Raw genomic sequence first — 20,828 nt, forward strand, 5'->3', positions numbered from 1 at the left:
CTTTTCATTATCAATCAGGTAAATTAATGCATATTCATTTCATTAAAAATTCATATCAGATACCATAAGACCATGATTTAAAAATGGAACTACACAACGTAAAAAAACTCTTTCTGTTCACATCTAGTTGTTTCTATCCAAGTTTGCCAATGAGTCAGACAAAATGTACCTATTTCCAAACCTCTTCCTTTTTACCTGAGCTGTGGCTTGAACGGCTTGAGCTGCGGCCATGGTAATTGCCCCTGCACCAGTTCCTGAAGATAATGAGCCAATGTTATAGGATGCCAGAGGTTGGGAGGAATTCACGTTGTAAGCATTGTTGGAAGAGGCTGTAGAATTGTTATTTCGACACCCTATGTAGAATTAAAGAAGAAATAAGAATGGTTGGAGAGAACATAATGTTAGTGAGCTTAAAATACATTATTTCCCAGTACAGATATAATCGTTAAATTTAACATTTTCACGCCACTATAAAATTTTCATGTTCCATTTTTCCTTTTTCTTCTTTTCCCAGATGTGGACTTTAACCAAGTAAAAAATCTGTAAGCTTCGTTAATCCCGAACGCTTTAATTTCCCCTTATTTTAACAGAAACAAAAAGCAAAATTCATATTTAAGATAATAAACTTACCTAGTGTATTTTCCTTAGATGCATCTGATGTAAGGGTAGATAGAAGAGCTTCAGATTTAAACTTCTTTTCAGGAATATGATCTGTTGTTGTATGGTGAGAAGTCAGATTATATTTCCTTTCTGAATATAAAGAAAGAATCTGTGTGTTTTTAAACTTTAAAGAACTATGGACAAGGCATAATACTTCCATCCAGTTATAAACAAGTACAGCTATGTTCTGAGTTCTTCACAGAATACACAACAGTCTGTTTTCTTAGAGGACAGGATAAGAAGAACTCTCTGTGTCACCTATTTCATTAAGAGTAGACTTCTCACAAACAAAAAAAAAAAAAGAGGAGACTTCTCACACAAATCACAAAAAAACCCACAAAACTTCAGTAGCAAAGTCCTGCAGATAACCCACGATTCACCATGGTTTCACATATAACATGAGAGGAACTTTGTTTTCAAAACTCTACAATTTTGAACAGTTTTCAGTCAACCCTTCTTTCATTCAAATTGATCTGTCACAAAATGCACTGATACAGTCTTCTAGCAAGCTAACATCCAACCAAGCATTCATTTACTCACTAGCCCACCAATCATTTGAGACCTTCTTATATGCCAAAGTAGGCTAAGCACTGGACAAGCAAGGATGAAAAACAAAACAAAACAACAAAAACAAAGAGCCTACCATCAAGTAGTTATCATTTGCCTTGGGTTTTAACACTCTCTAGAGAGAGTCAGGTGTCTGCATATGGAAGTATATACTGCTATTAATACCATACATTTGTCCTCCAAGTATTCCAGGAAAAGCAAACTCTCTACTCCCAAATCAAATATACTTTTTTCCCAAATGAAGAAGTTAAGTCCACCAGGAACTATAATGAAAAAATAGATCTCACAAAAGAAAAGGAAGGGAATTTTTTCCCCCCTCAATGGATGGCATAGAGCCAGTTAAAAAGAATATACAGGTAATATAATGAGTTTTTAATTTTAGCTGCCCTAAACCAAACTTACTTTCCACTGGAGTATGTGAATGAGCATGGTGATTGTTCACTGGCTGTGAGGGAGTATCTAATTCCAAAGATCCTAAAAAAAAGGCACAGAGATACAACTCCATTAAATGTCAACACAAAAATTTACAGGTCAATCAACTAAAGGCACTATGTACCCTTACCCAGCAAAGGACTGGCAAGTTCTATGCATACGCCTGTATCATTTTAGTTAAGCACATTAGAGAATCACCACTTCCAGTTTCACCCTGAGCCAATTTCATCCTCCCTCTAAACAATACATAATCCACTTCTTAATATTCACCTTAAGTACAAAACAGCTCAAGGCATGCTAATGTCTAATTGGGGAATTCAGGACAGTGGGTACCACATAAGTGGATGAATGGATATCACAAGTCCATTACCGATAAGATCTGAAAAACTCAAACTAATTATCCTGGATTGAAGAAGACCTTTCAACGGGAGATCCTACAGTATTAGGTGATGGGGCATTAGTACATGAAAGAAAATTCTTTGATCATTAAAATGACACATGATAGTAAAGACTTCCTGAAAGAAGTTAGGCACAGAATCTCTACTGCCAAGCATTAACATGCTTTTAAAGAAATATTCTGGGTTTATCTTGATCCCTTGAGATGAAATTATGGCAGGGCACAGGGTGGAGCAGATTTTAGAACTTGATCTGGTTTAGTTCCATATGTCTGTGTCCTTACAGAGGATGCATAATTAACCTTCCTGCAGTACTGAATAGGCATGAATTACTGTTATTCACAGCTACTGTCAGCATTTCAAAAAAAAATTAGAGCAGTTATATTTTATTTTGTCTCAAAATACAATTCTCAAATAGGATTTCCTTGGAATAAAAGTATCACAAATAAATCAGACGATCATCTAAAGTGACAGATCTACTTTTGAATACAAAAATGCACTACGGATACCAAGATGGATTCATGACTGGTTGTTTCCCTGTTCTAGGGAGCATGTGTATGAAAGAGAGAGAGAGAGAGAGAGAGAGAGAGTGTGTGTGTGTGTGTATAATATATATACATACATACATGTATACATAAATACATATATAAACACATCACCTAATACCATAAATAAATTTTTCATCAGTGTGTAGAAATAGGTACATGTTCTTGCTGTTGAAATGAACCAAGAAAAAAAAAAGTAATAAACAGGTAAATTATAGCAGGAGATCAAGTCGAACCTTGCAAAGATATATTAAAATGGCTTCTTATGAATAAGAAAAAGTTTAAGAAGGACTTACTTGAGAAAGAGAGGAAGTGTTTTGGAACTAATTAAAATCTTTCTTACTGAGGGAAAAAACCTTAAGGCAGTTCTTAGGAAGAAAAAAGAAAAATTTTCCTCAAAGTTAAAGTGTATCCAATAGGCAGGGCAAAGTCAATACATTTAAAGACAGATGGTTAACCTGTATCTAGATGGTTCTATTTCTTTAAATCTTTGGTCTTACCCCTCAACTTACTAATATATATATGCATATTAAAAAATGGAATGACTTAATATGTGATTTTAATAAAGAGAGAGTGTATGATATCCTGTATCCTCTCACTCAGCATCCATAACCCAAATGTTCTAACTGCTAGAGTCCACGCCTGTCCGACCCAGGTGCCACCATCCACAGAAGCACGGGTTCTGAGAAGTCCCCGTGGGATAAGTGTCTCCTTAGTGATTCGCACATGGACTGTCCGACATTGATGGAAAACTGTAAATTTTACTTACGCCTCTCTAATATTTCTGTAATTCCAGCATTATCAGCTTCCAGCTCCATCTTAAACTTAGCCAGTTCCTGATCCAGCTTTCTCAAGTGTCGATCTACCTGTTTCAAAGAAGATCAAAGATAACCACCAAAATTTGGGACACTATTAAAGTGTCAGTTTAATGAGGAAAACTGAACCTTTTTTCTTTTAGTGAATCCGCTTAGTATCCTTGAGCAAGTCAATCAACCTACACCTCAGCTTTTTAATCTATGAAATGAGGGTGCTAGACAAAATAATCTCTCAAGTCTCCCTTAATAATGTGAAGTTTTAAGAAACTAAAATCACAATTTGTTAGAAAACATTCAGAAGAGGTGGGATATGAAACTAAAGCAAAACTGGTATTTGGGACTTGAGGGGAGAGGAAGTGCAGGAGGATTGGTAACTTTTTATAGTATCCCCTGGGATTACTTTCAACCTAATCTCCTACTTATAATAAGGTCATCCACACTGCCATCCTATAATAACTGTTATTTAGAATGAAGAATGAAAGATCCTTGTCTATAAACAAAGACGCTCCTATATTCTATACATACATTTCTCGAAGGCAGAAAATTAAACCATTATACTTGTAAACATTGATGTAAAGGGTTGAAACAAAGGGAGTTTTTAGCCAGAAAACTCTATTCCCCAAAGAGCCTGGTTAAAATGGTTTTATTGTAATACTACTGTCCTTGTTAAGGTAGCAAATTTTTTCATTCACCTAGAGATCTTTTGACTGATTTCAGAAAACTATATGATACCTCCAACTAGCAGCAAGTCTTAATTTCTTAAGGTTAATATTAAAAATTTTTTCAATACTTTTTCAAATTTACTACTTTGAAGTGAAACAAAGAAAACACAAATTTTTTGAAAAATGCTGTTATATTCTTGACAACACCTTTTTTCAAACTCCAGATTCCCAATGGATCATTGTTAAATAATTTAAGAGTGACTTTCTGACAAGTATCAAGAGGTCTATGATACATCATGAGGGCAAACAAATTAAATAAGAATGAAGTAACGTGTACCTAAAATGAAGGAGATGGGGAGAAAAGTAGCAAAAGATAATTTGTTTGTGTCAGACGCCACATAACGTGCTTGGTGCATCAGATGCTCTTCTGTCTTTTCTAGCCCTTGCTCTGATCTTCTGACATAGGTTTTTACTGTCTCCATTTCATAAGTGAAGAAACTAAGACTTAGAGGGTTTAAGTAAGATAGCCAAAGGCAACAGTTAATGCCTTATGGAAAAGGAACTTAACTCTGATCTATTTGTAATAAATTGTACTTCACCATCTATACCTAACATTGCCCTCTGAACTTCTGTATGCAGCACCCAACTGTTTATTAACTCAGAATAAGAGAATTCAAATAGAAAAATAAGAATATCTCCTTATTATTTATATTTTGTATATTAGCAGCACCCATTGGGGTATTGGTTAGTGACTTTTCAATATTTTAAAACCCAGTTTTTCCCTCCATCTTCACAAGTCATTTTTCAGAGCCTGGTAGAGACTGTCCTCGCAATATTTAAAATCCTATAGAGTCTCATATTACAGACAGTTGCTCCTATTCAAAGAACATGCAGGTAATTGAGCATTCTTTAATGGAACCTCCCATCCAATAATAATGTGTGAACACAGACCTCAGTTATTCAAAAATACATCTTACATTGTCAAAATGTAATCTTAAGGGAAGTCAGAAAAAATACTCATATTTAAATTCCAAGAACACTCAATGCAATGAAAATACTCCACCAACTTTATTAACTACAATCATACTACTAATAAATACTGCATTCCTATTATGTGCTGAGTTAGCACTGGGTTAAATGGCAGACACATGAAAAATGAGAGAGAATCCCTGCCTTCATAGGAATTACAATTTAGCTGACAAATCAAGATTTCTGTAAGATGTTTAACATAATAATGTTTTAAAATATATATCTCCTAGATGTAGCAAATAAGCAAAAGCTGGAAAAGGATCAGAAGAAATACATTAAAAAAAAAATATATATATATAAAAAACACTGGGCTGTGGTAGACATAAAGGAGGTATAAATGAGTTAGAGGGTGAAGAATGTATCATCTTTGAAGGGATGGAAAGAATGAATAGACACAGAAAGACAAAGGATTCTAAGAAAAAAAATAAAAAGTAAAGAACAGTGTGGCCTGTAACAGGTATGTACAGTATAGACAGGTAGAATATTAGAATCTTGGCTGGGAAGATGGCGCCAGAGTGAGATGGCGACGCCATGGACCCTCCCCTAACTCCTTCCACCCCTGCATCTAATAACTGTTTCGATGCATTAAAGATAGTACTGATAAGGGTTATTATACATGAGAACATGGAAAATGATGGAATTTTCCAGTACTAGCAGCTCAGAAAAAGCAGCAGAATCCCACGATTTCATAATTCTAAAAACCAAATACATAATTAAAATAAACAAACACAGAAAAGCCTAAACCACATTGTAGTAGGCAGGCAGCTTTGGAAGATAACTTCCAATCATTCCTACCACCTGAAAGGTAAAAAAAGATTATGAACAGATGAATATTATAAGCAATCAGTAGGCAATGAGAATTAATTTGTCTCAGATTCACCGCTGATGTACTAAATCGAATTAAAGTTAGAAAGTTGGCCACAGATTTAACTTAAGCTATAAAGCACCAGAGTACTTAAATGGTATTAAACAGCCACAGAAAGAACACCGAACTTGACTGAAAGCTGTGGACTGCATGTCCTCTACCCTCACGATTCTGCATGGGTAGAGCACCTGTTCTGGCAGATCACCATAATGGCCCCATAGGTATCAGGCAAAGCAAGAACCTAAATTACCCCACTCCCCCACACACACCTGACCTCATAAGATTGATTTATAGTAGTAAAGAGGGTCCTACGCCAACTGAGAGACATTTTCCATTAACCACAGCTTTCTAACACAAGGCTGACCGTGGAGTCTAATTATTTGATTTGCTCCCCATTTAATGTCAATAAATAACAGCAGCAAAATCTTCCTTACTCTATAGCCCCAAATCATATCTGATAACCCCAAATGTAATTCCTTTAATTTTAAATCAATTACCTTTTTTCTGACTTCTTGAGAGCCAAAGGAAATTCTGTCAACATTATTTGTTAACATATTGATGATCACAAAGATATTTAAGTCAAACTTGGCCCCTCTGCATGAAACAAAAAAATCCTCATACTTGAACATTTTTGCATAGAACTGTAATCATTTATTCTTTCTCTTTTGACTCCCAGTTTTCCAATATTCAAACTTTAAGATGTGTCACTGATGGACCCAAACTGAACGAAATACAGCATTTTAAAAAGTTTCTGCGTGATTTATGGCTTCTAATACCATGCCATTCTAAAATTTAAATGTCTAGCTTGCCCTTTTAGAAAGAGCACAAGTTAGTATATAAAGTTCTAAGTTGAAATTCATGACAATGAGAGATAAATTTCTAACTGTGAAAAGATCTGGTAACAGTGAATAAAGAGGGTAAATTGGAGAAGAAAAAGGAGTCATGATGGCAAATTATTTCTCTGACAAGTCATGAAAATGATTCTCCACATCTCTGAATTTTATTTAAAATAGGTGAAAATTTGACCCATCTTTAGGCTGAATCAAATATTTGAGGCCTAAGCACATAAACTACATCTAATCTTCCTTAAAGACAATGAGGATAGGATAGGAGACAAATCAAAAGGTCAAACTTACACAATATATTTCCTTAATTAGAGTATCAGATGAAGAATTCTCAAATTTATAGGTAAAATGTAGACCTGAAATATAATCATCTCAGGAACAGGCCAGGATATAAAAAAGAAGCAAGTTCAAGGGTACCGAGCAATGTTAAGAGACTGCTAAAATCATTCAAGCATTAACTAAAAGCTCAAATTCTATCAGAGTGTACACAAATCAACTTTATTAGGTATTGTAATGTAATACGGCCTTATGACAGTGACATCTGACTGAGAAACACAAATAAGTGTTTAATGACTATGAGCATCAGGATTCTAGAAGGAATTTATTTTAATAGGACAGCTTTTTGTTGTTGTTCATTTCACTAAGACTACTGAAATGAATTTTCAGTTTGTTCTACAGAACCTCTAATTCCACCAATCTCTTCATTTGTGGATATTTATGCAGTCTCGTTTCTTTTCTTAATAAATGAAAGTAACATTATAGAGCTACTTCTAGGTATTAAAAGTTTACTACTGACTTTAAAAGTAAATAAAGTATCTCAAAAATTAATAATACAATCAAATACCATGCTATATAAAACACTGAGGGGCAAATCAAATACAATTATATACTAAATTATTGTACATTAAAATCTGTAAATATACGCTTACTTGAAATTACCACAATAACACAATGTTTAAGCAAAGGCATGCAGACAATCTCTAAGGTACACCTCACTCCTGTTTAAGGTGGCCTCCTACTGCTTTCAGAAGAAAAAACACACAGCTTGCATTGGCTTACAGGAGGACCTTGCCTGTGGTGGCTCCTGCCTGCCTCCTCTGAATACCTTTCTTACATACACCAACTACACTGGCCTCTTTCTGATTGGACCGGCCAAGCCCTTTTCCCCCTCAGACTTGACGCGTGGTACATCATCTACATCATCTGCCCGAAATGTGCTTTCTGAAGCTCCCTTCCCATGGCTGGCTCCTTCTCGTTTTCCAAGTACTACCTCAAATGTCACCTACTAAGACTACACTCATCCTGGTGACATTCTTAACAGCCTCCCCTAGTAATTCATTCTTCATCCCTCTTTCCACAATGTTTATTTCCTTCACAGCACTTACCAAAATCTAATCTTTATTTGATACTATGCCTATATTCATTGCTTGTCTGTCATTACTGCCCACTATACCAATGACTGCTCATAGCTGGAGCTCTACAAATATTTGCTGAATGAATCAAAGTTACTCTCTCCCACTATGCAGAAGTGTATAAATAGAGGTACCTCTGTTTACTGGATAAATGATCTATGAATGAAAATTGCTGTAAGTTTACATTTATACTGTGCCCTATCCACTCACCTTTGAAGTATTTAGCTCCCTAAGCTCTCAAGTGTTAAATGTTATAGGAATTTAATTCCTCTTTCCTTTTTTTTTTTCCCCTCTTTCCTATTTATAAAGACTTTCACCTGGATACTTACTGTTGATATTTTGGGGAATATAACCAATTTAAGATAGTAAATTCATTTAATAACTTCCCTATGAACAAGGCAATAATTCCCTTACGTTCAACTGCAATTACCTGCAAAAGTACACTTACCCTCAAGTGTAAAGTGCTCAAATTCCACACGCCACTCTGGCAAAGTGGTGCAGCAACACGGAGCACAAGTATTCCAAGGGGGCTATTGTTTTTTAACATTTTATAATGACTTATTTGTGATAAGTGATACTCATTTTTTCATTTACATTAATAATATCAGATTACCAAATAAATTTTCCTCTTACACAAATTTCATTTTAAAATTTACTTAGTAAATAGATGTACAGATGATATGAACACTCTAAAAGCCTGGAAGGTAGGATGCGAATATTAAGGTCTGGGAAACACTGGATTAGATCACCTCCGAAGTCTTTGTCCTTGTGCTCACCATTCAACGAATCTGTTGTGCCAGGCTCTGAGGGTAGAGAATGACTACAAACCTTATGTACCCTCAAGGGCCCTGGCTAGGAGATCTAATATTTCTTATTTTACAAAAATAATATTGTCATAATTTTCAATTGTCAAGGCCTAATAGTGTTTAATAAACGTTTTCATACTTTAAAAGGAATCTCTTTAAAAGCAAAGGTACTGAAAATAGTCAAAAATTATTAATGTACAACTATAAAGTGAAAGGTATTTAAATAAAACATGTACCTCATAGTAAGTTTTTTATATTTTTAAAATAATGCCCCTTTTGCTGAAGGCATATCTATAAATCCTGTTTTAGAACTTTCAAAATGAGCTTATGTATCAGAGATAGAAATCTATCTAAACTGAAGACACTAAAAAAATTGAGAGCAATTTAAAGAGAGGGATGCCAAAAAGATGTGAGCAAAGACATAGATCATGAGATTGAATGTGTGGTCTGCTAAACGATTCTATAAAGGAAACTAAACTCACTTGAATTATATTACTTTCATTTCTCTTGGTTTAAAGCCATACTTTGACAAGAGGTGGCTATTTGCCTACCCATGTTTGGCACAGCAGCCTGTGTTTGTCCGTCAAAACCAAGCCAAACTTAGCATATACTAAAATGTGACTCTGTTACCTTCTGAGAAAATGTCACTCAACTGCCATATCTGATGCAACTAACTGAACACCACTAAACTCTAGCCACTAAACTCATAATGTGGGAGTCACGTTAGTGCCTTTTCGTCTCCATTAAATAATTTAGGCAATCTTGTTCAACAAATGTTTACTGAGAAATAACTACGCTAGAGTCTGAAAACACTAAAAGATTTTTTAAAGACATAGTTCTTGACATTTATAGTAGAGAAGACACACATACAAGTAAAAGGTAAATAAATAATTATTTAATTAAAGTAATAATAAAACCATGGGAATAACAATATTTAGAGGTCAGTATGATTCTGTTGAGGGTAAGGTAAGGCCCAAACTGTTAATTACCTACTCAATAGCCTCCTTCCTTACTGATAGAACCCCAATTGTACTCCAAGGGTCACAATGTACCCTGTTAAGCAACATTTCTCAGCCTCCCTTGCAGCTAGAAGGAGTCAAGAAGATAAGCAGGAATCAGTAGGTAAAATTTCCAGGCTCCTTTAAAGGAGCTGACTGAATTGCAAAATACGCCCTTTTGAGTAACCCCCACAGCAATTCTTCTACCTGTCCAGAAAAGAGGAGGAACAGATCAGAAGCAGCCTGGGACAACAAAGATGTTGGGGTTGCCACACAGCCCCTGGCCTGCCTCCTCCAACAGTTATTTTACACGAGAGGAAAATAAATCTTTTGTTTAAATCACTCTTGTTGTGGGGTGCCTGGGTGGCTCAGTCAGTTGAGCGTCCGACTTCGGCTCAGGTCACGATCTCACAGTTCATGAGTTTGGGCCCCGCATCAGGCTCTGTGCTGCCCTCTCAGAGCCTGGAGCCTGCTTCGGATTCTGTGTCTCCCTCTCTCTCTGCTCCTCCCCCACACGCGCCCTCTCTCTGCCTCTCAAAAATAAAGAAAACTAATTAAAAAAAATTTGTTTTAATCACTCTTGTTGACTTTCCTAAGTGGTCAAATCTCGTCTCCTAGATATAAATGACACAGATATCAATATTAAGGCGATTTTAATAAAGAGACTGCATGTGGAGTATTATGAAAGATGGAGAAAGTTTCCTAAGCAAAGACGGAAGGAAAAGCATGCCAGTCATTTGCTGTTGTTAAAGTTCTTGAATGACGGCAGGCTGTAGAATTGGAGAGGAAGGGGTGATGAGAGATGCTTAGAAAATAAAAACGAACACGACATAGTGATCAACTAAATGTGGGGAGGCCAGGGACGAGGAGGAGGCCAGGATAACTTTCGGTATTCCAATGTGAATAACTGGAAGATCAGTGGTTCTTCTGAGAGAAGTTGAAGGGGAGACTGAGAGTTAAGATTGAATACACTGAGCTCCAGGGCCTGGAATTCTCAGGTAAGACGAATAGGCTCAGAAGAGAAGTCTGAGCTTGGGGAATCATTCATGTATATTTGCTAAAACTAAGAGAACACACAGAAAATTAATGGAGAGATTTCTCAACTTGGGTTGTGTGGGGGGCAGGGGATAAAACTGGCATTTGAGAGATCAGTTCTTCACCATGTGTCATTTGGTCTTTCTGGCCTCTGGAGTTGGGCAGAAGAAGGGAAGAGAGTTACCTCTACGTGAGAACTACTTGAATACAGTAAGAAAGAATGCAGGTCGAGGACAGAGTCCTGAGGAACAGCAACCGTTATGAGTGGCACCCATGGAGACTGAGGAAGGTCAGAAAAATGGGAGGATGATAATAGACAATTAAGTCTCAAAGAAGAATGGATTTTTATATTAGAGATGTCACAATAGCCTGAAACAGCAATTTAATATGGAGTGCTAAAATAGGAAGGAAGCAAAAGGGGGAGAGGAAAAGAAAAGTCACAAAAAGAAAAGGCAGAAGGAGGACAGAGAAAGGAAGGGGAGAGGAAGGAAAGAAAGAAGAAAAGACAAGACAAAAGGCAGTTCTGGAAATACTGGGAGACTGGAGAAAAACCAGGTGCAACTTGGCAGAGCTGAAAGGGAAACAGTGGCTCCAAGAAAGTGCACAATTCCAGTTTGAGGAATAAGATGGAGTGAATCTTTAAAGAAGTGAGCGCCTACTATCTGCCCAGCTAACAGCATTTATATACATATGTGCAAATCTATCTGTAAGGCACAAATTAAGACTGCTATTTTACAGATCAGGAAACCAAGGTTCTGGGATTAAATACTTTTTCCAAAGTCCCACTGTCAGTGAAGTGGCTGAACTCACGTCTGTATGGATCCATTATGGGCACTTGCTTTTTATTACATTTTGTTCAGTTTATCACATCACCTTCAATTACCTCACTCCCCACCCTAAATAATCTATCCCCCTCAAAGAATTTACTAGGTTTTATTCTCATTCTTTGTTTATCCATTATCTCTGAGTGAAATGCTTTCCCCTCAATACCACACCTAATCCAGGCCCCTCAGCCTCTGAATAAATTCTGTTCAACACTCATCTCATAACCTCTAAGAAATTAACAATAACTCTACTGTGAGTTAGTTCAGCCCTTTATCAGATATTTATCTTTAACTGCATTAATCTTTATTTGTTACACTGTTTCTATACAGGCTCTTCGCTTTAGTTTGTGGACACATCTTCCCAACTAGTTTACCAACACCTTGAGGACACAAGCCATTTATAGTATTTACTTTTTACTCCTTCGTTATAACTCCAGGTAAAACTCCACTATACGAAGCACAAGAGTAGATAAACAGTGCGGTTCATAAATAATATATAAATACATACACAGAAAAACACACATATTTAAAAAGAACATATTTATATTATACATATTTTTCTAAGTGTATGAAGTATTTTTTAAACATACAGAAAGTACTAAAATAACAAAATATAACCCAAGAATACAGCCAAAGATCTATATGATTTAAAAAGAAGGTAGTCTCTAAATAAAGACTGACACGTATAATCATTAAATATGAGGACGATGTTACCAAACAACTTCCTCTTGGATTCAAATATAAATGTCTTTTTCTATGTCTATATATATATAATTCAAGACCAAAACAATTAAGAACCTTTTTTTTTTCAATTCCACAGTAAATCAAGCTACCATTTGTTCTACCTTTCTTTAGGCAGTATATCTTTCATGAAATTATTTTCAGAATTATTTTCAGAACTGTATGAACAAAAGAGCCTAGGTGATTTACACCAGTAAAACTTTCTACTATATGAGAACAACAAAACATTTTCTATAGCTTCACAGGACAAATGTCTGCTAGTTTTGCATAAACATTTACAATGTGCACCATGTGTGGTATGTACCTTTTATCTTGTGTCTTGCTCACCAACAACATTGACGTTTACATATACTTGTTCAGTAATAAGATGGCATCCAGGTAAGATTACAAAAATACGATGTGAAATCTATATGCTAAAGGAGACCATAAGTGACCACTTATTTCTTTTTAGCTTTAATTTGCTTTGAGGCAGAACCAGAAATGAGTATTTCCTAAAGGATGTATTTTAGAAGCTGCTTAACATAAAAGAGAGCACCATAATTATACCAGTTTGAGAAATACTGCCTCTGTCTTCTTAGTGATTTCAATCTTTCACAAGTGCTGCTACTGCAAAAAAGAACCTTTTTTTAAAGTTTAATTGAGTGTTTCCCATTTCTGCCACCTGAGCCAGTCATTGAGTGCTATCTATTGACATCACTTAATAGATAGTTGAGTACTATCTGTTAACACTGACTTCAAATGATTCTCTTCTTCATTTAATCAGGCTACCAAAAAGTCTTGTCAGCACAGTAGTCTTACATGTATTTTACCACGGAAACAATCTCAAGAGGATTTACAGGGAAGTAAATACACTACCTTAAAATAAGGATTAGTAAAATAAATTTAAACATCAATTCTTGTTGAAAAAAAAAAAAACAAGTTTAACATCGGATAAAACCTTATAGCAAAGTAAATTCAGCTAAAATGTAAGGTTCTAGACCTGTTAACTAAAACTGCAGACTCTCTTTTCTGCAAAGAAACCAAAAATGGACACTAAAACCTCAAATTAAATGGGATCAAGAAAACAATACCTCAAATTTAGTCTGCTCTTCCTATTAACATTCAAGCCAATGAAACTTAAAACATAATCCATAATGTAAATACTATAGCACAGCATTCACATTAATTTTACTTACCAGGTCATATATCTGGTTTGCCAACTGTACCTTCTCATCTGCATCTTCCAAAGCTTTATAGTAATCCTGAATAAAAACATTTTCATTTTAAGAACAAATTAATAACTTAAAAATATGTGCAGTTAGGACATAAAACTGCATTTTCATTATCATACCCTGTATTCAATGTCAGTCAACCTACATTAGCAATAAAAACCCAGTTAAGGATAGGATGGGGATGGGGTAGGATTAGAAATTTTATACAATGGTCAAGAATCAAAGGAAGATGTTAAGCATTCCTAAAAAAGATATAAGTAAAATTAAATACTATTCCAAGTCTAGCCTCTAAACTAGTAAAAGTTATGTGAACTAATGAATACTCTTTTTCTTTCAAAGAAAACGTTACAATTTATCTAATTTATACTCTCCATTTTTAAATTTTTTTAATAAAAGTATAAATATTGAAAATATTCTGACCTGCATGTCTCTATTTTCCAATTGTTCTGGAACTCTCAGGGTTTTTTTTGTTTGTTTTTAATTTGAGAGAGACAGTGAGAGCGCAAGAGTGGGGGGAAGGGCAGAGGAAGAAAGAGAGACAATCTTAAGCAGCTCAGTGAGGAGCCTGACAAGGGGCTCGATCCCACGACCCTGGGATAATGACCTGAGCAGAAATAGAGAATAGGACACTTAACCAACTGAGCCACCCAGGTGTCTCAGAACTCTCTTAAGCTAAGTATTAATTCCTACAATTCATACAATGTCAATCTATACTTTAGATTTCTCCTCATATAAAGCAAATCATTTAAAAACATAGAAACCATGGACTTTTAGACTTTTAAGGGTATATCCAAGCTGCAGTGCACCAAAAACTTAATAGGTTAAAGGAATAATAACTGACTTGGTGTTGCCCATTTGACCCTTGAACATGGCGGGGGTTGGGATGCCAACCCCCCTGCAGTTGAAAATCCACATAGAACTTCTGACTCCCCAAAAGCTTACCTACTAACAGTCAACTGTTGACTGGAAGCATTTACTGATAACAGAAACAGGAGATTAATGCATGTTTTGCACAAGCATTATATTATTCTGTATTCCTACAATAAAGTAAACTAGAGGAAAAAATGTTATTCAGAATATACTTTTATGGTACTGTTCTGTATTTGTCAAAAAAAAAAAAAAAATCCAGGTATAAAGTGGACCCATTGATACAAACCCATGTTGTTCAAGGGTCAACTGTATATGTGATGTCTATACTCATACACACCTGGGTCTCCAGGTATCCTCCCAGTCAGGACCAATTGTTACAGATTCTAATTTTTTTTCTCCTAACAGAAATAATCTTCCTCCCATGTGGCAAAATAAATAACACAATACACGAAATTTGTAGCTTTCAAATTTCTTTCTCAGTTGATCTTTGATCAATTCTATGAAGGATGGGGATGAAGGAGCCATTATTATTAGAGATATTAAAGAACCTGTCCAATGTCACACAGCTAAACGGAGGTCACGACAAAATGTGGGTCTTTTATGTAGTTCTTCCAATGTATCCCAAATACACTAGGTCATACATTTAAAGCAAAGCTTGGGAGGAGATCTGATACTCATTCTAATCTGGAAGAGACCTGAGAGTACTATAAAATTAACAAAAACTCAAGGAATTCTGTATTTCTAGGCCCAATTCATACAGAGTTTTAAATAAAAGATTTTTTTAAGGATCTTCTCAACTCTTAAAATTCTGTTTTTTTGTGATTCCACCAACTCAGGTACCTAGCAATGTGTAAAATATGCTTCAAGGTGTGCTATTTTTCATACCAGTTTGGGGCCAAAATTAGAAGACAGTATTTTCATCTCTAAACACAAGGTAACTTTAATTACCTGTAAACAGAATAAAACAAATTAAAAGAAAAAAACTGTACTTTTTATGACTCTGTAATTCTCTAAAAAAAGTTGCTAATTTTTATTGCCAAAAAGTTATTAAAAATTCCTACACCTAGGGGTGCCTGGGTGGCTCAGTCGGTTAAAGCATCTGACTTCGGCTCGGGTCATAATCTCGCAGTCCGTGAGTTGGAGCCCCGTGTCGGGCTCTGTGCTGACAGCTCAGAGCCTGGAGCCTGCTTCGGATTCTGTGTCTCCCTCTCTCTCTGCCCCTCCCCTGCTCATGCTCTGTCTCTTTCTGTCCCAAAAATAAATAAAAAAATTAAAAAAAAATCCATACACCTAAAGCTCTAAACCACAACAAAATATTTAAATTTTAAAGAGCCACTGGTAACTTTCCCTCATTCTGAGATCCAGAAAACTATTTCATTTTAAAATATCTTTCTCAGAGAGTCCCAGTATTTACTGATAAATCATCCAGAGTGTTGAACATACTTTTTTGATGGATGCCATTTGTTCTTCTCTCCACTCCGGTTTATTTTTCTTTGCATTCATAAAGAATTCACTGACTCTTTGTTCTAGTTGATCCATTGCATCTATGACATAATAAAAACATTTCATATTTAGATGACCAAATTCATATACTGAATATACATGCTTTGAATTGGGTAAAGAAAAAAATATCTGACAACATACACTCTTTCACTTGGCCAATAACTTAAATATGTCATGCTTTGATTATGTAAATGCTTTACTTTAGAAAAAAATAACAATTTTCTCTACTCACAATTTATTTTTGTTATTTCAAAAATTTTCCAGTCATCAAAGGAGTCGACTACATAGGTAAGTTCTGTACGACAGTATTTCAATAGTACAGCCTTTGGATCAAAAGCTAATGGCATTAAATCAGCCAAATGTGCCAAAACACAATTTCTCATCGAAAGTACCACTAGAGGGGTGCTGGGTGGGTCAGTTGGTTAAACGTCTGTCTTTGCCTCAGGTCACAACCTCACAGGTTTTTGGGTTCGAGCCTTGCATCAGGCTCAGTGAGACAGCTCAGAGCCTGGAGCCTGTTTCAGGTTCTGTGTCTCCCTCTCTCTGCCCCTCTCCTGCCAGCACTCTCTCTCTCTCTCTCTCTCTCAAAAATAAACATTAAAAAAATTTTTTAAAAAGCACCAGTAGATAATCCTCCCATTTCTTTCTTTCTTTTTAAGTTTATTTATTTTGAGAGAGAGCAAGTGTGTTGGGGGGGGGGGGAGGGCAGAGAAAGAGAGAGAGAGCGAGAGAGAGAGAGAGAGAGAGAGAGAATGAGAGTCTCAAGCAGGCCCCACACTGTCAGTGCAGAGCCTGACCAAAGTGGGGCTCGAACTCACAAACTGTGAGATCATAACCGGAGCCGAAACCAAGAGTTGGAGGCTTAACCAACTGAGCCCCCCAGGCACCCCTACATTCCTTTTAATAAGAAAAAGTAATAAAAAGATTTTAAACTCTCACTATATGCATTAAGCCCCCGATGTCTCACATCATGACTGAAATAGAGGGTACAATCATTTATTCACTTCATACACTATATTATTTATTCTAGATGTTTTTCTCTAAGCCTATGCCAAGAATGGTCATCTCATTCCATGTCTGCTAAAAAAGGAAAAGTTAAAAAAAAAAAAAAGGGAGGGGTGGAATCTGTTGCTATGTAAGTTGAGGAAAACCTTTTGGAGATTTTCAGGGCATAATAGGTTTTTAAAGATTCTAAGAAGTCTTGCAGTTAATTTTTTAAAAGAATTTTCCTTTGTCTAAGCATTTTCTAACTTCAAGTTAAAATGAATTTTGTGAGCAAGTCAAAGAAATACACAATTCAGACTTCTACACTACAATCCACCAAATAAAAGAAAGCTTCCATATCTTATCACCTTGTATTAAGTGCGGCCACATGAAACTGACAAGAGGCTGAGAAAAGTATATTCATGAACAATGGTGCGGAAGGTGGAGAGGGGCAGAGAGACAAGCGAGGAAAAGTACAGGTCCTTAGCTACCTCAAGGAATGGTTGGTTCTCTGATCTCTTTCCACAATACCCCTTTTCTCCCAATCATATCCCAAAACCCAGGTCTTCCTTCACCTCTACTTTTAAAAAAACAAAAAAACATGGGCAGCATGAGAAACATTTCATGTGTATAGCCTAAACACCACTGGAATAAATGGGATCAAGAAACCGATTTTTTGAGGATACACCCCATGAAGGCCAGCCGGCCATTATTATCACTTATACAATTTAATTAAGGAATAGCTGAATTTCTCCAAAGCGGGAGAAACATCCAGCTATAAAGGTACACCTAATTATATACTTTAATTAAGTAACATATAATTCATTTCGCATTCTTAATTTGTAATATAGTATGTCTACAAGATAGTTAGAACAGCTATATTATACGCATTGCATAAAAGGGGAAAGTTCATGAGGTTCATTCAGAGCATGGTGGACATAAATTTGTACTTAAGTGTAATGTTGCTCTAAGTATTTACCTTATCTCCAAAGACACTGATTCTTTACTTTCTTTGAATTGTAAACCCTTTTTTAGAAACTCCACAGAAAAAAAAAATGATCATATAAACCACATACTGCTCTGTGAAAGAACAAGGTTAATTTTGGGAAAAAGTAACCAGACTACCAAGCTACCACTGATAGAAAAAAAGTCAAAATTTTTATTACAGCAGATAAGAAGCTTTACAGTAAAATCTTATTCCCCTCACTTTGAGAAAATATCATCCTGTTGACAATTGAGAATGTATCCTATAATGTGTAACTTTCCAAAATTTGACATTCCAAGTTCACCAGGGTCACTAAAGAACCACATTATCACCTATGCTTCTGTTTTCCGCTCTTGAAAATTTTTGAATAGAACGAACTTTAACAAAAGTATAAATGCTGAAATCTATGTTCCATACATAAGGGCTCAAGTCAAAATCTTCTCAACATTTACACCGATGTGCATTAAAACAGGTATCTACGTCCTCACTGAAGGTACAGAAGCTTTTATTGCAGAGTCTCGAATTCGAGAAGAAACAGATACACGTGCCCTAATGCCTCCTTCTCTTGTAAAAGCAAGGAGAAAAGTAGCGTGGAAAGCAAGAGGCAAGATTAGGCACTGCCTTTTCTTTTTCACAACTCCTTATCCACTAGCCAGTGAGCCGGAGGAGAGTCAAATAGCGGAGGCGATGAAGTCGATGGCAGGGAAGTCTGGACTGAACGCGCGCGGCGAAGAAGGGCAAACGCGCCGACTTACTCTGCACCTGCAGGTCCATCTCGCGCATCTCAGTGAAGCGGTCCCGCAGGTCCATTGGAAGCTGTTCAATCACTGTCAAAGGGAGAGTCCGTCAGAGGGGCGGGGCCAACGGCGAAAGTACGCGCTTACGTCAGTGCGTGCGTGCGTGCGTGCGGGGGGGGTCGAAGGAGCCGGCAGCCCACAGCGAGGCTGCCAGTTACCGTGAGAAAGAAACATCCCCCGCCTCCCCCTCCCTCCCGCCATCCCGCCTCCCCGTCCACTCGCGCTCTTGCCCGCCCGCAGGTCCCACAGACGGCCCCTGCCAGCGCCGCCCACTCACTTTCCAGATAGTCCTCTAGGTACAACATCGCGGCCCTTAGAGCTGGGGGAACGAGGGGGTCCAGGGGTTTATTTGTGTCACTCGCTGTCGCCGGAGTTTTGTCCCTTCCAATATGGCGCCTCCGCTAGCAGCACCCGCTCAGCTTCGGCGGAAAAAAAAAAAAAAAAAAGAAAAAAAAAAACCACTTTGGCGCCTGACGGCGCTTGCCTCACTGCCGCCCGGAGCTGTCATTGGTTGGCTGAAGCAATGACGTAAGCCGACCGGAGCCCGCCCCCGTGCCATTGTGGGAAGTGTAGTTTCATTCCCTCCCAGCAGTTATTAACGTGCTGGCAGTTCCTCATGTAGAAACTACAAAAACCAGGCGTCCTTGCGAATGGAGCGCAACAGAATCTGAAATGCGGTGCCTATGTTTATTTGTTGATTTTTTGCACAGGGGATGACGGGAGTTGTATGCGCCTGCAGAACACAACTAGGAACAACTTTTCACCTGTTCTTTACTGCTATGATTCCATACCCTAGCGTTTGTGAGTCATAGATTTCAGATAGTGCTAGGCAAATAGAAAATGTTCCAACGCTAGAATAATCAGCAAAGTTCGGGCGATTTGGATTGTTTAAAACAGAACTCTCTGTTGGAATTTATCCTTAGTATCCACTGCTAAAAATATAAATGGGACTTTTGGTTGGCTTCCATGTAACTAAAATAGTGTACACTAAGAATATGGGGTGAATATGAATTTCCCATATTAAAAGATGCAAAAATAGCCCTTTATAGTCTCCTACACATTTTATTTTGCGGTCTGTCTCACTGTCATGGTAATGTAATTGAACTATACATAGAACCTGCACCCACAGAAAAGAAGAAATAGTGAACAAGTAGAAATAACGGATGAAAACTTAATATCTAAGGATTGTTCTAATAATCACTTTAGATTACGTTGAGTAAACAGCCTGTATTAGATGTCTATAGTCCTGGGTGGTGTCTGTTTCTACCTTTTGACTCCTCCCCGCACATGCTCCACCGTTATGTATTTAGTCTTTCACTGCTCAGTTTTCTTTTTCTTAAAAACGTTCGCACTCAATAAAGGTTGGATTTTGTTCTTTTCCACCTGTCTTAGCTCTATCTGTTTTTGAGGGAAATTTGTCTTTAGTTCATAATTTAATGTTCTATTTAAATATTTTTCAGATTGGAGTTGAAACATTTTATGCATTTAAGTTTTCTGCTTTCCCCCTCTTTCACATTTTCTTATACTCAAGATTTTCACCGATCTTAATCAGGATACTTATCTGTCATTTTGATGAATGTCAAAGGAAACTTACCTCAGTTCTAATAATTAATTAGTTTACTTTCTGTACTTTTATCTAAAATCTGGTGCTTTCAGTCTTCCTCCCTCCCACATTCCTTTCCTTCCTTCCTTCCTTCCTTCCTTCCTTCCTTCCTTCCTTCCTTCCAGCTGCTTCTAAGATCTCTTAGATATTTTTGCAGATATTTTTGCAGTTTCTCAGGGGTGAATCTAGGTTTGTAGTTTCTTTCTTTCTTTCTTTCTTTCTTTCTTTCTTTCTTTCTTTCTTT

At 36.7% G+C, this 20,828-nt stretch overlaps 1 protein-coding gene across 4 annotated transcripts in view; it reads right to left on the reverse strand.

Moving 5' to 3' along the window:
* ING3 (inhibitor of growth family member 3) overlaps nt 1-19,413 on the reverse strand; it is a 29,158-nt gene extending 9,745 nt beyond the window's left edge. The window contains exons 1-8 of one of the 4 annotated variants that reach the window (XM_040472142.1): nt 19,259-19,413; nt 18,940-19,011; nt 16,156-16,256; nt 13,807-13,872; nt 3,369-3,465; nt 1,630-1,701; nt 631-711; nt 196-353 (exon numbers count right to left, since the gene is read on the reverse strand). In XM_040472142.1, coding sequence (XP_040328076.1) covers nt 196-353; nt 631-711; nt 1,630-1,701; nt 3,369-3,465; nt 13,807-13,872; nt 16,156-16,256; nt 18,940-19,011; nt 19,259-19,286 — 675 coding nt within the window. In that variant the 5' untranslated portion in view covers nt 19,287-19,413. Of the gene's footprint in view, nt 1-195; nt 354-630; nt 751-1,629; nt 1,702-3,368; nt 3,466-13,806; nt 13,873-16,155; nt 16,257-18,939; nt 19,012-19,258 lie in introns of those variants that run through there. The other 3 variants (XM_040472140.1, XR_005789222.1, XR_005789221.1) reach the window with 3 other exon arrangements.
* Between the last annotated feature and the right edge of the window lie 1,415 nt (nt 19,414-20,828).

This window comes from Herpailurus yagouaroundi, unplaced genomic scaffold (assembly GCF_014898765.1).
Source record: "Herpailurus yagouaroundi ecotype Mexico unplaced genomic scaffold, PumYag 100, whole genome shotgun sequence".
In the NCBI taxonomy this organism is placed as follows: Eukaryota; Metazoa; Chordata; class Mammalia; order Carnivora; family Felidae; genus Herpailurus; species Herpailurus yagouaroundi.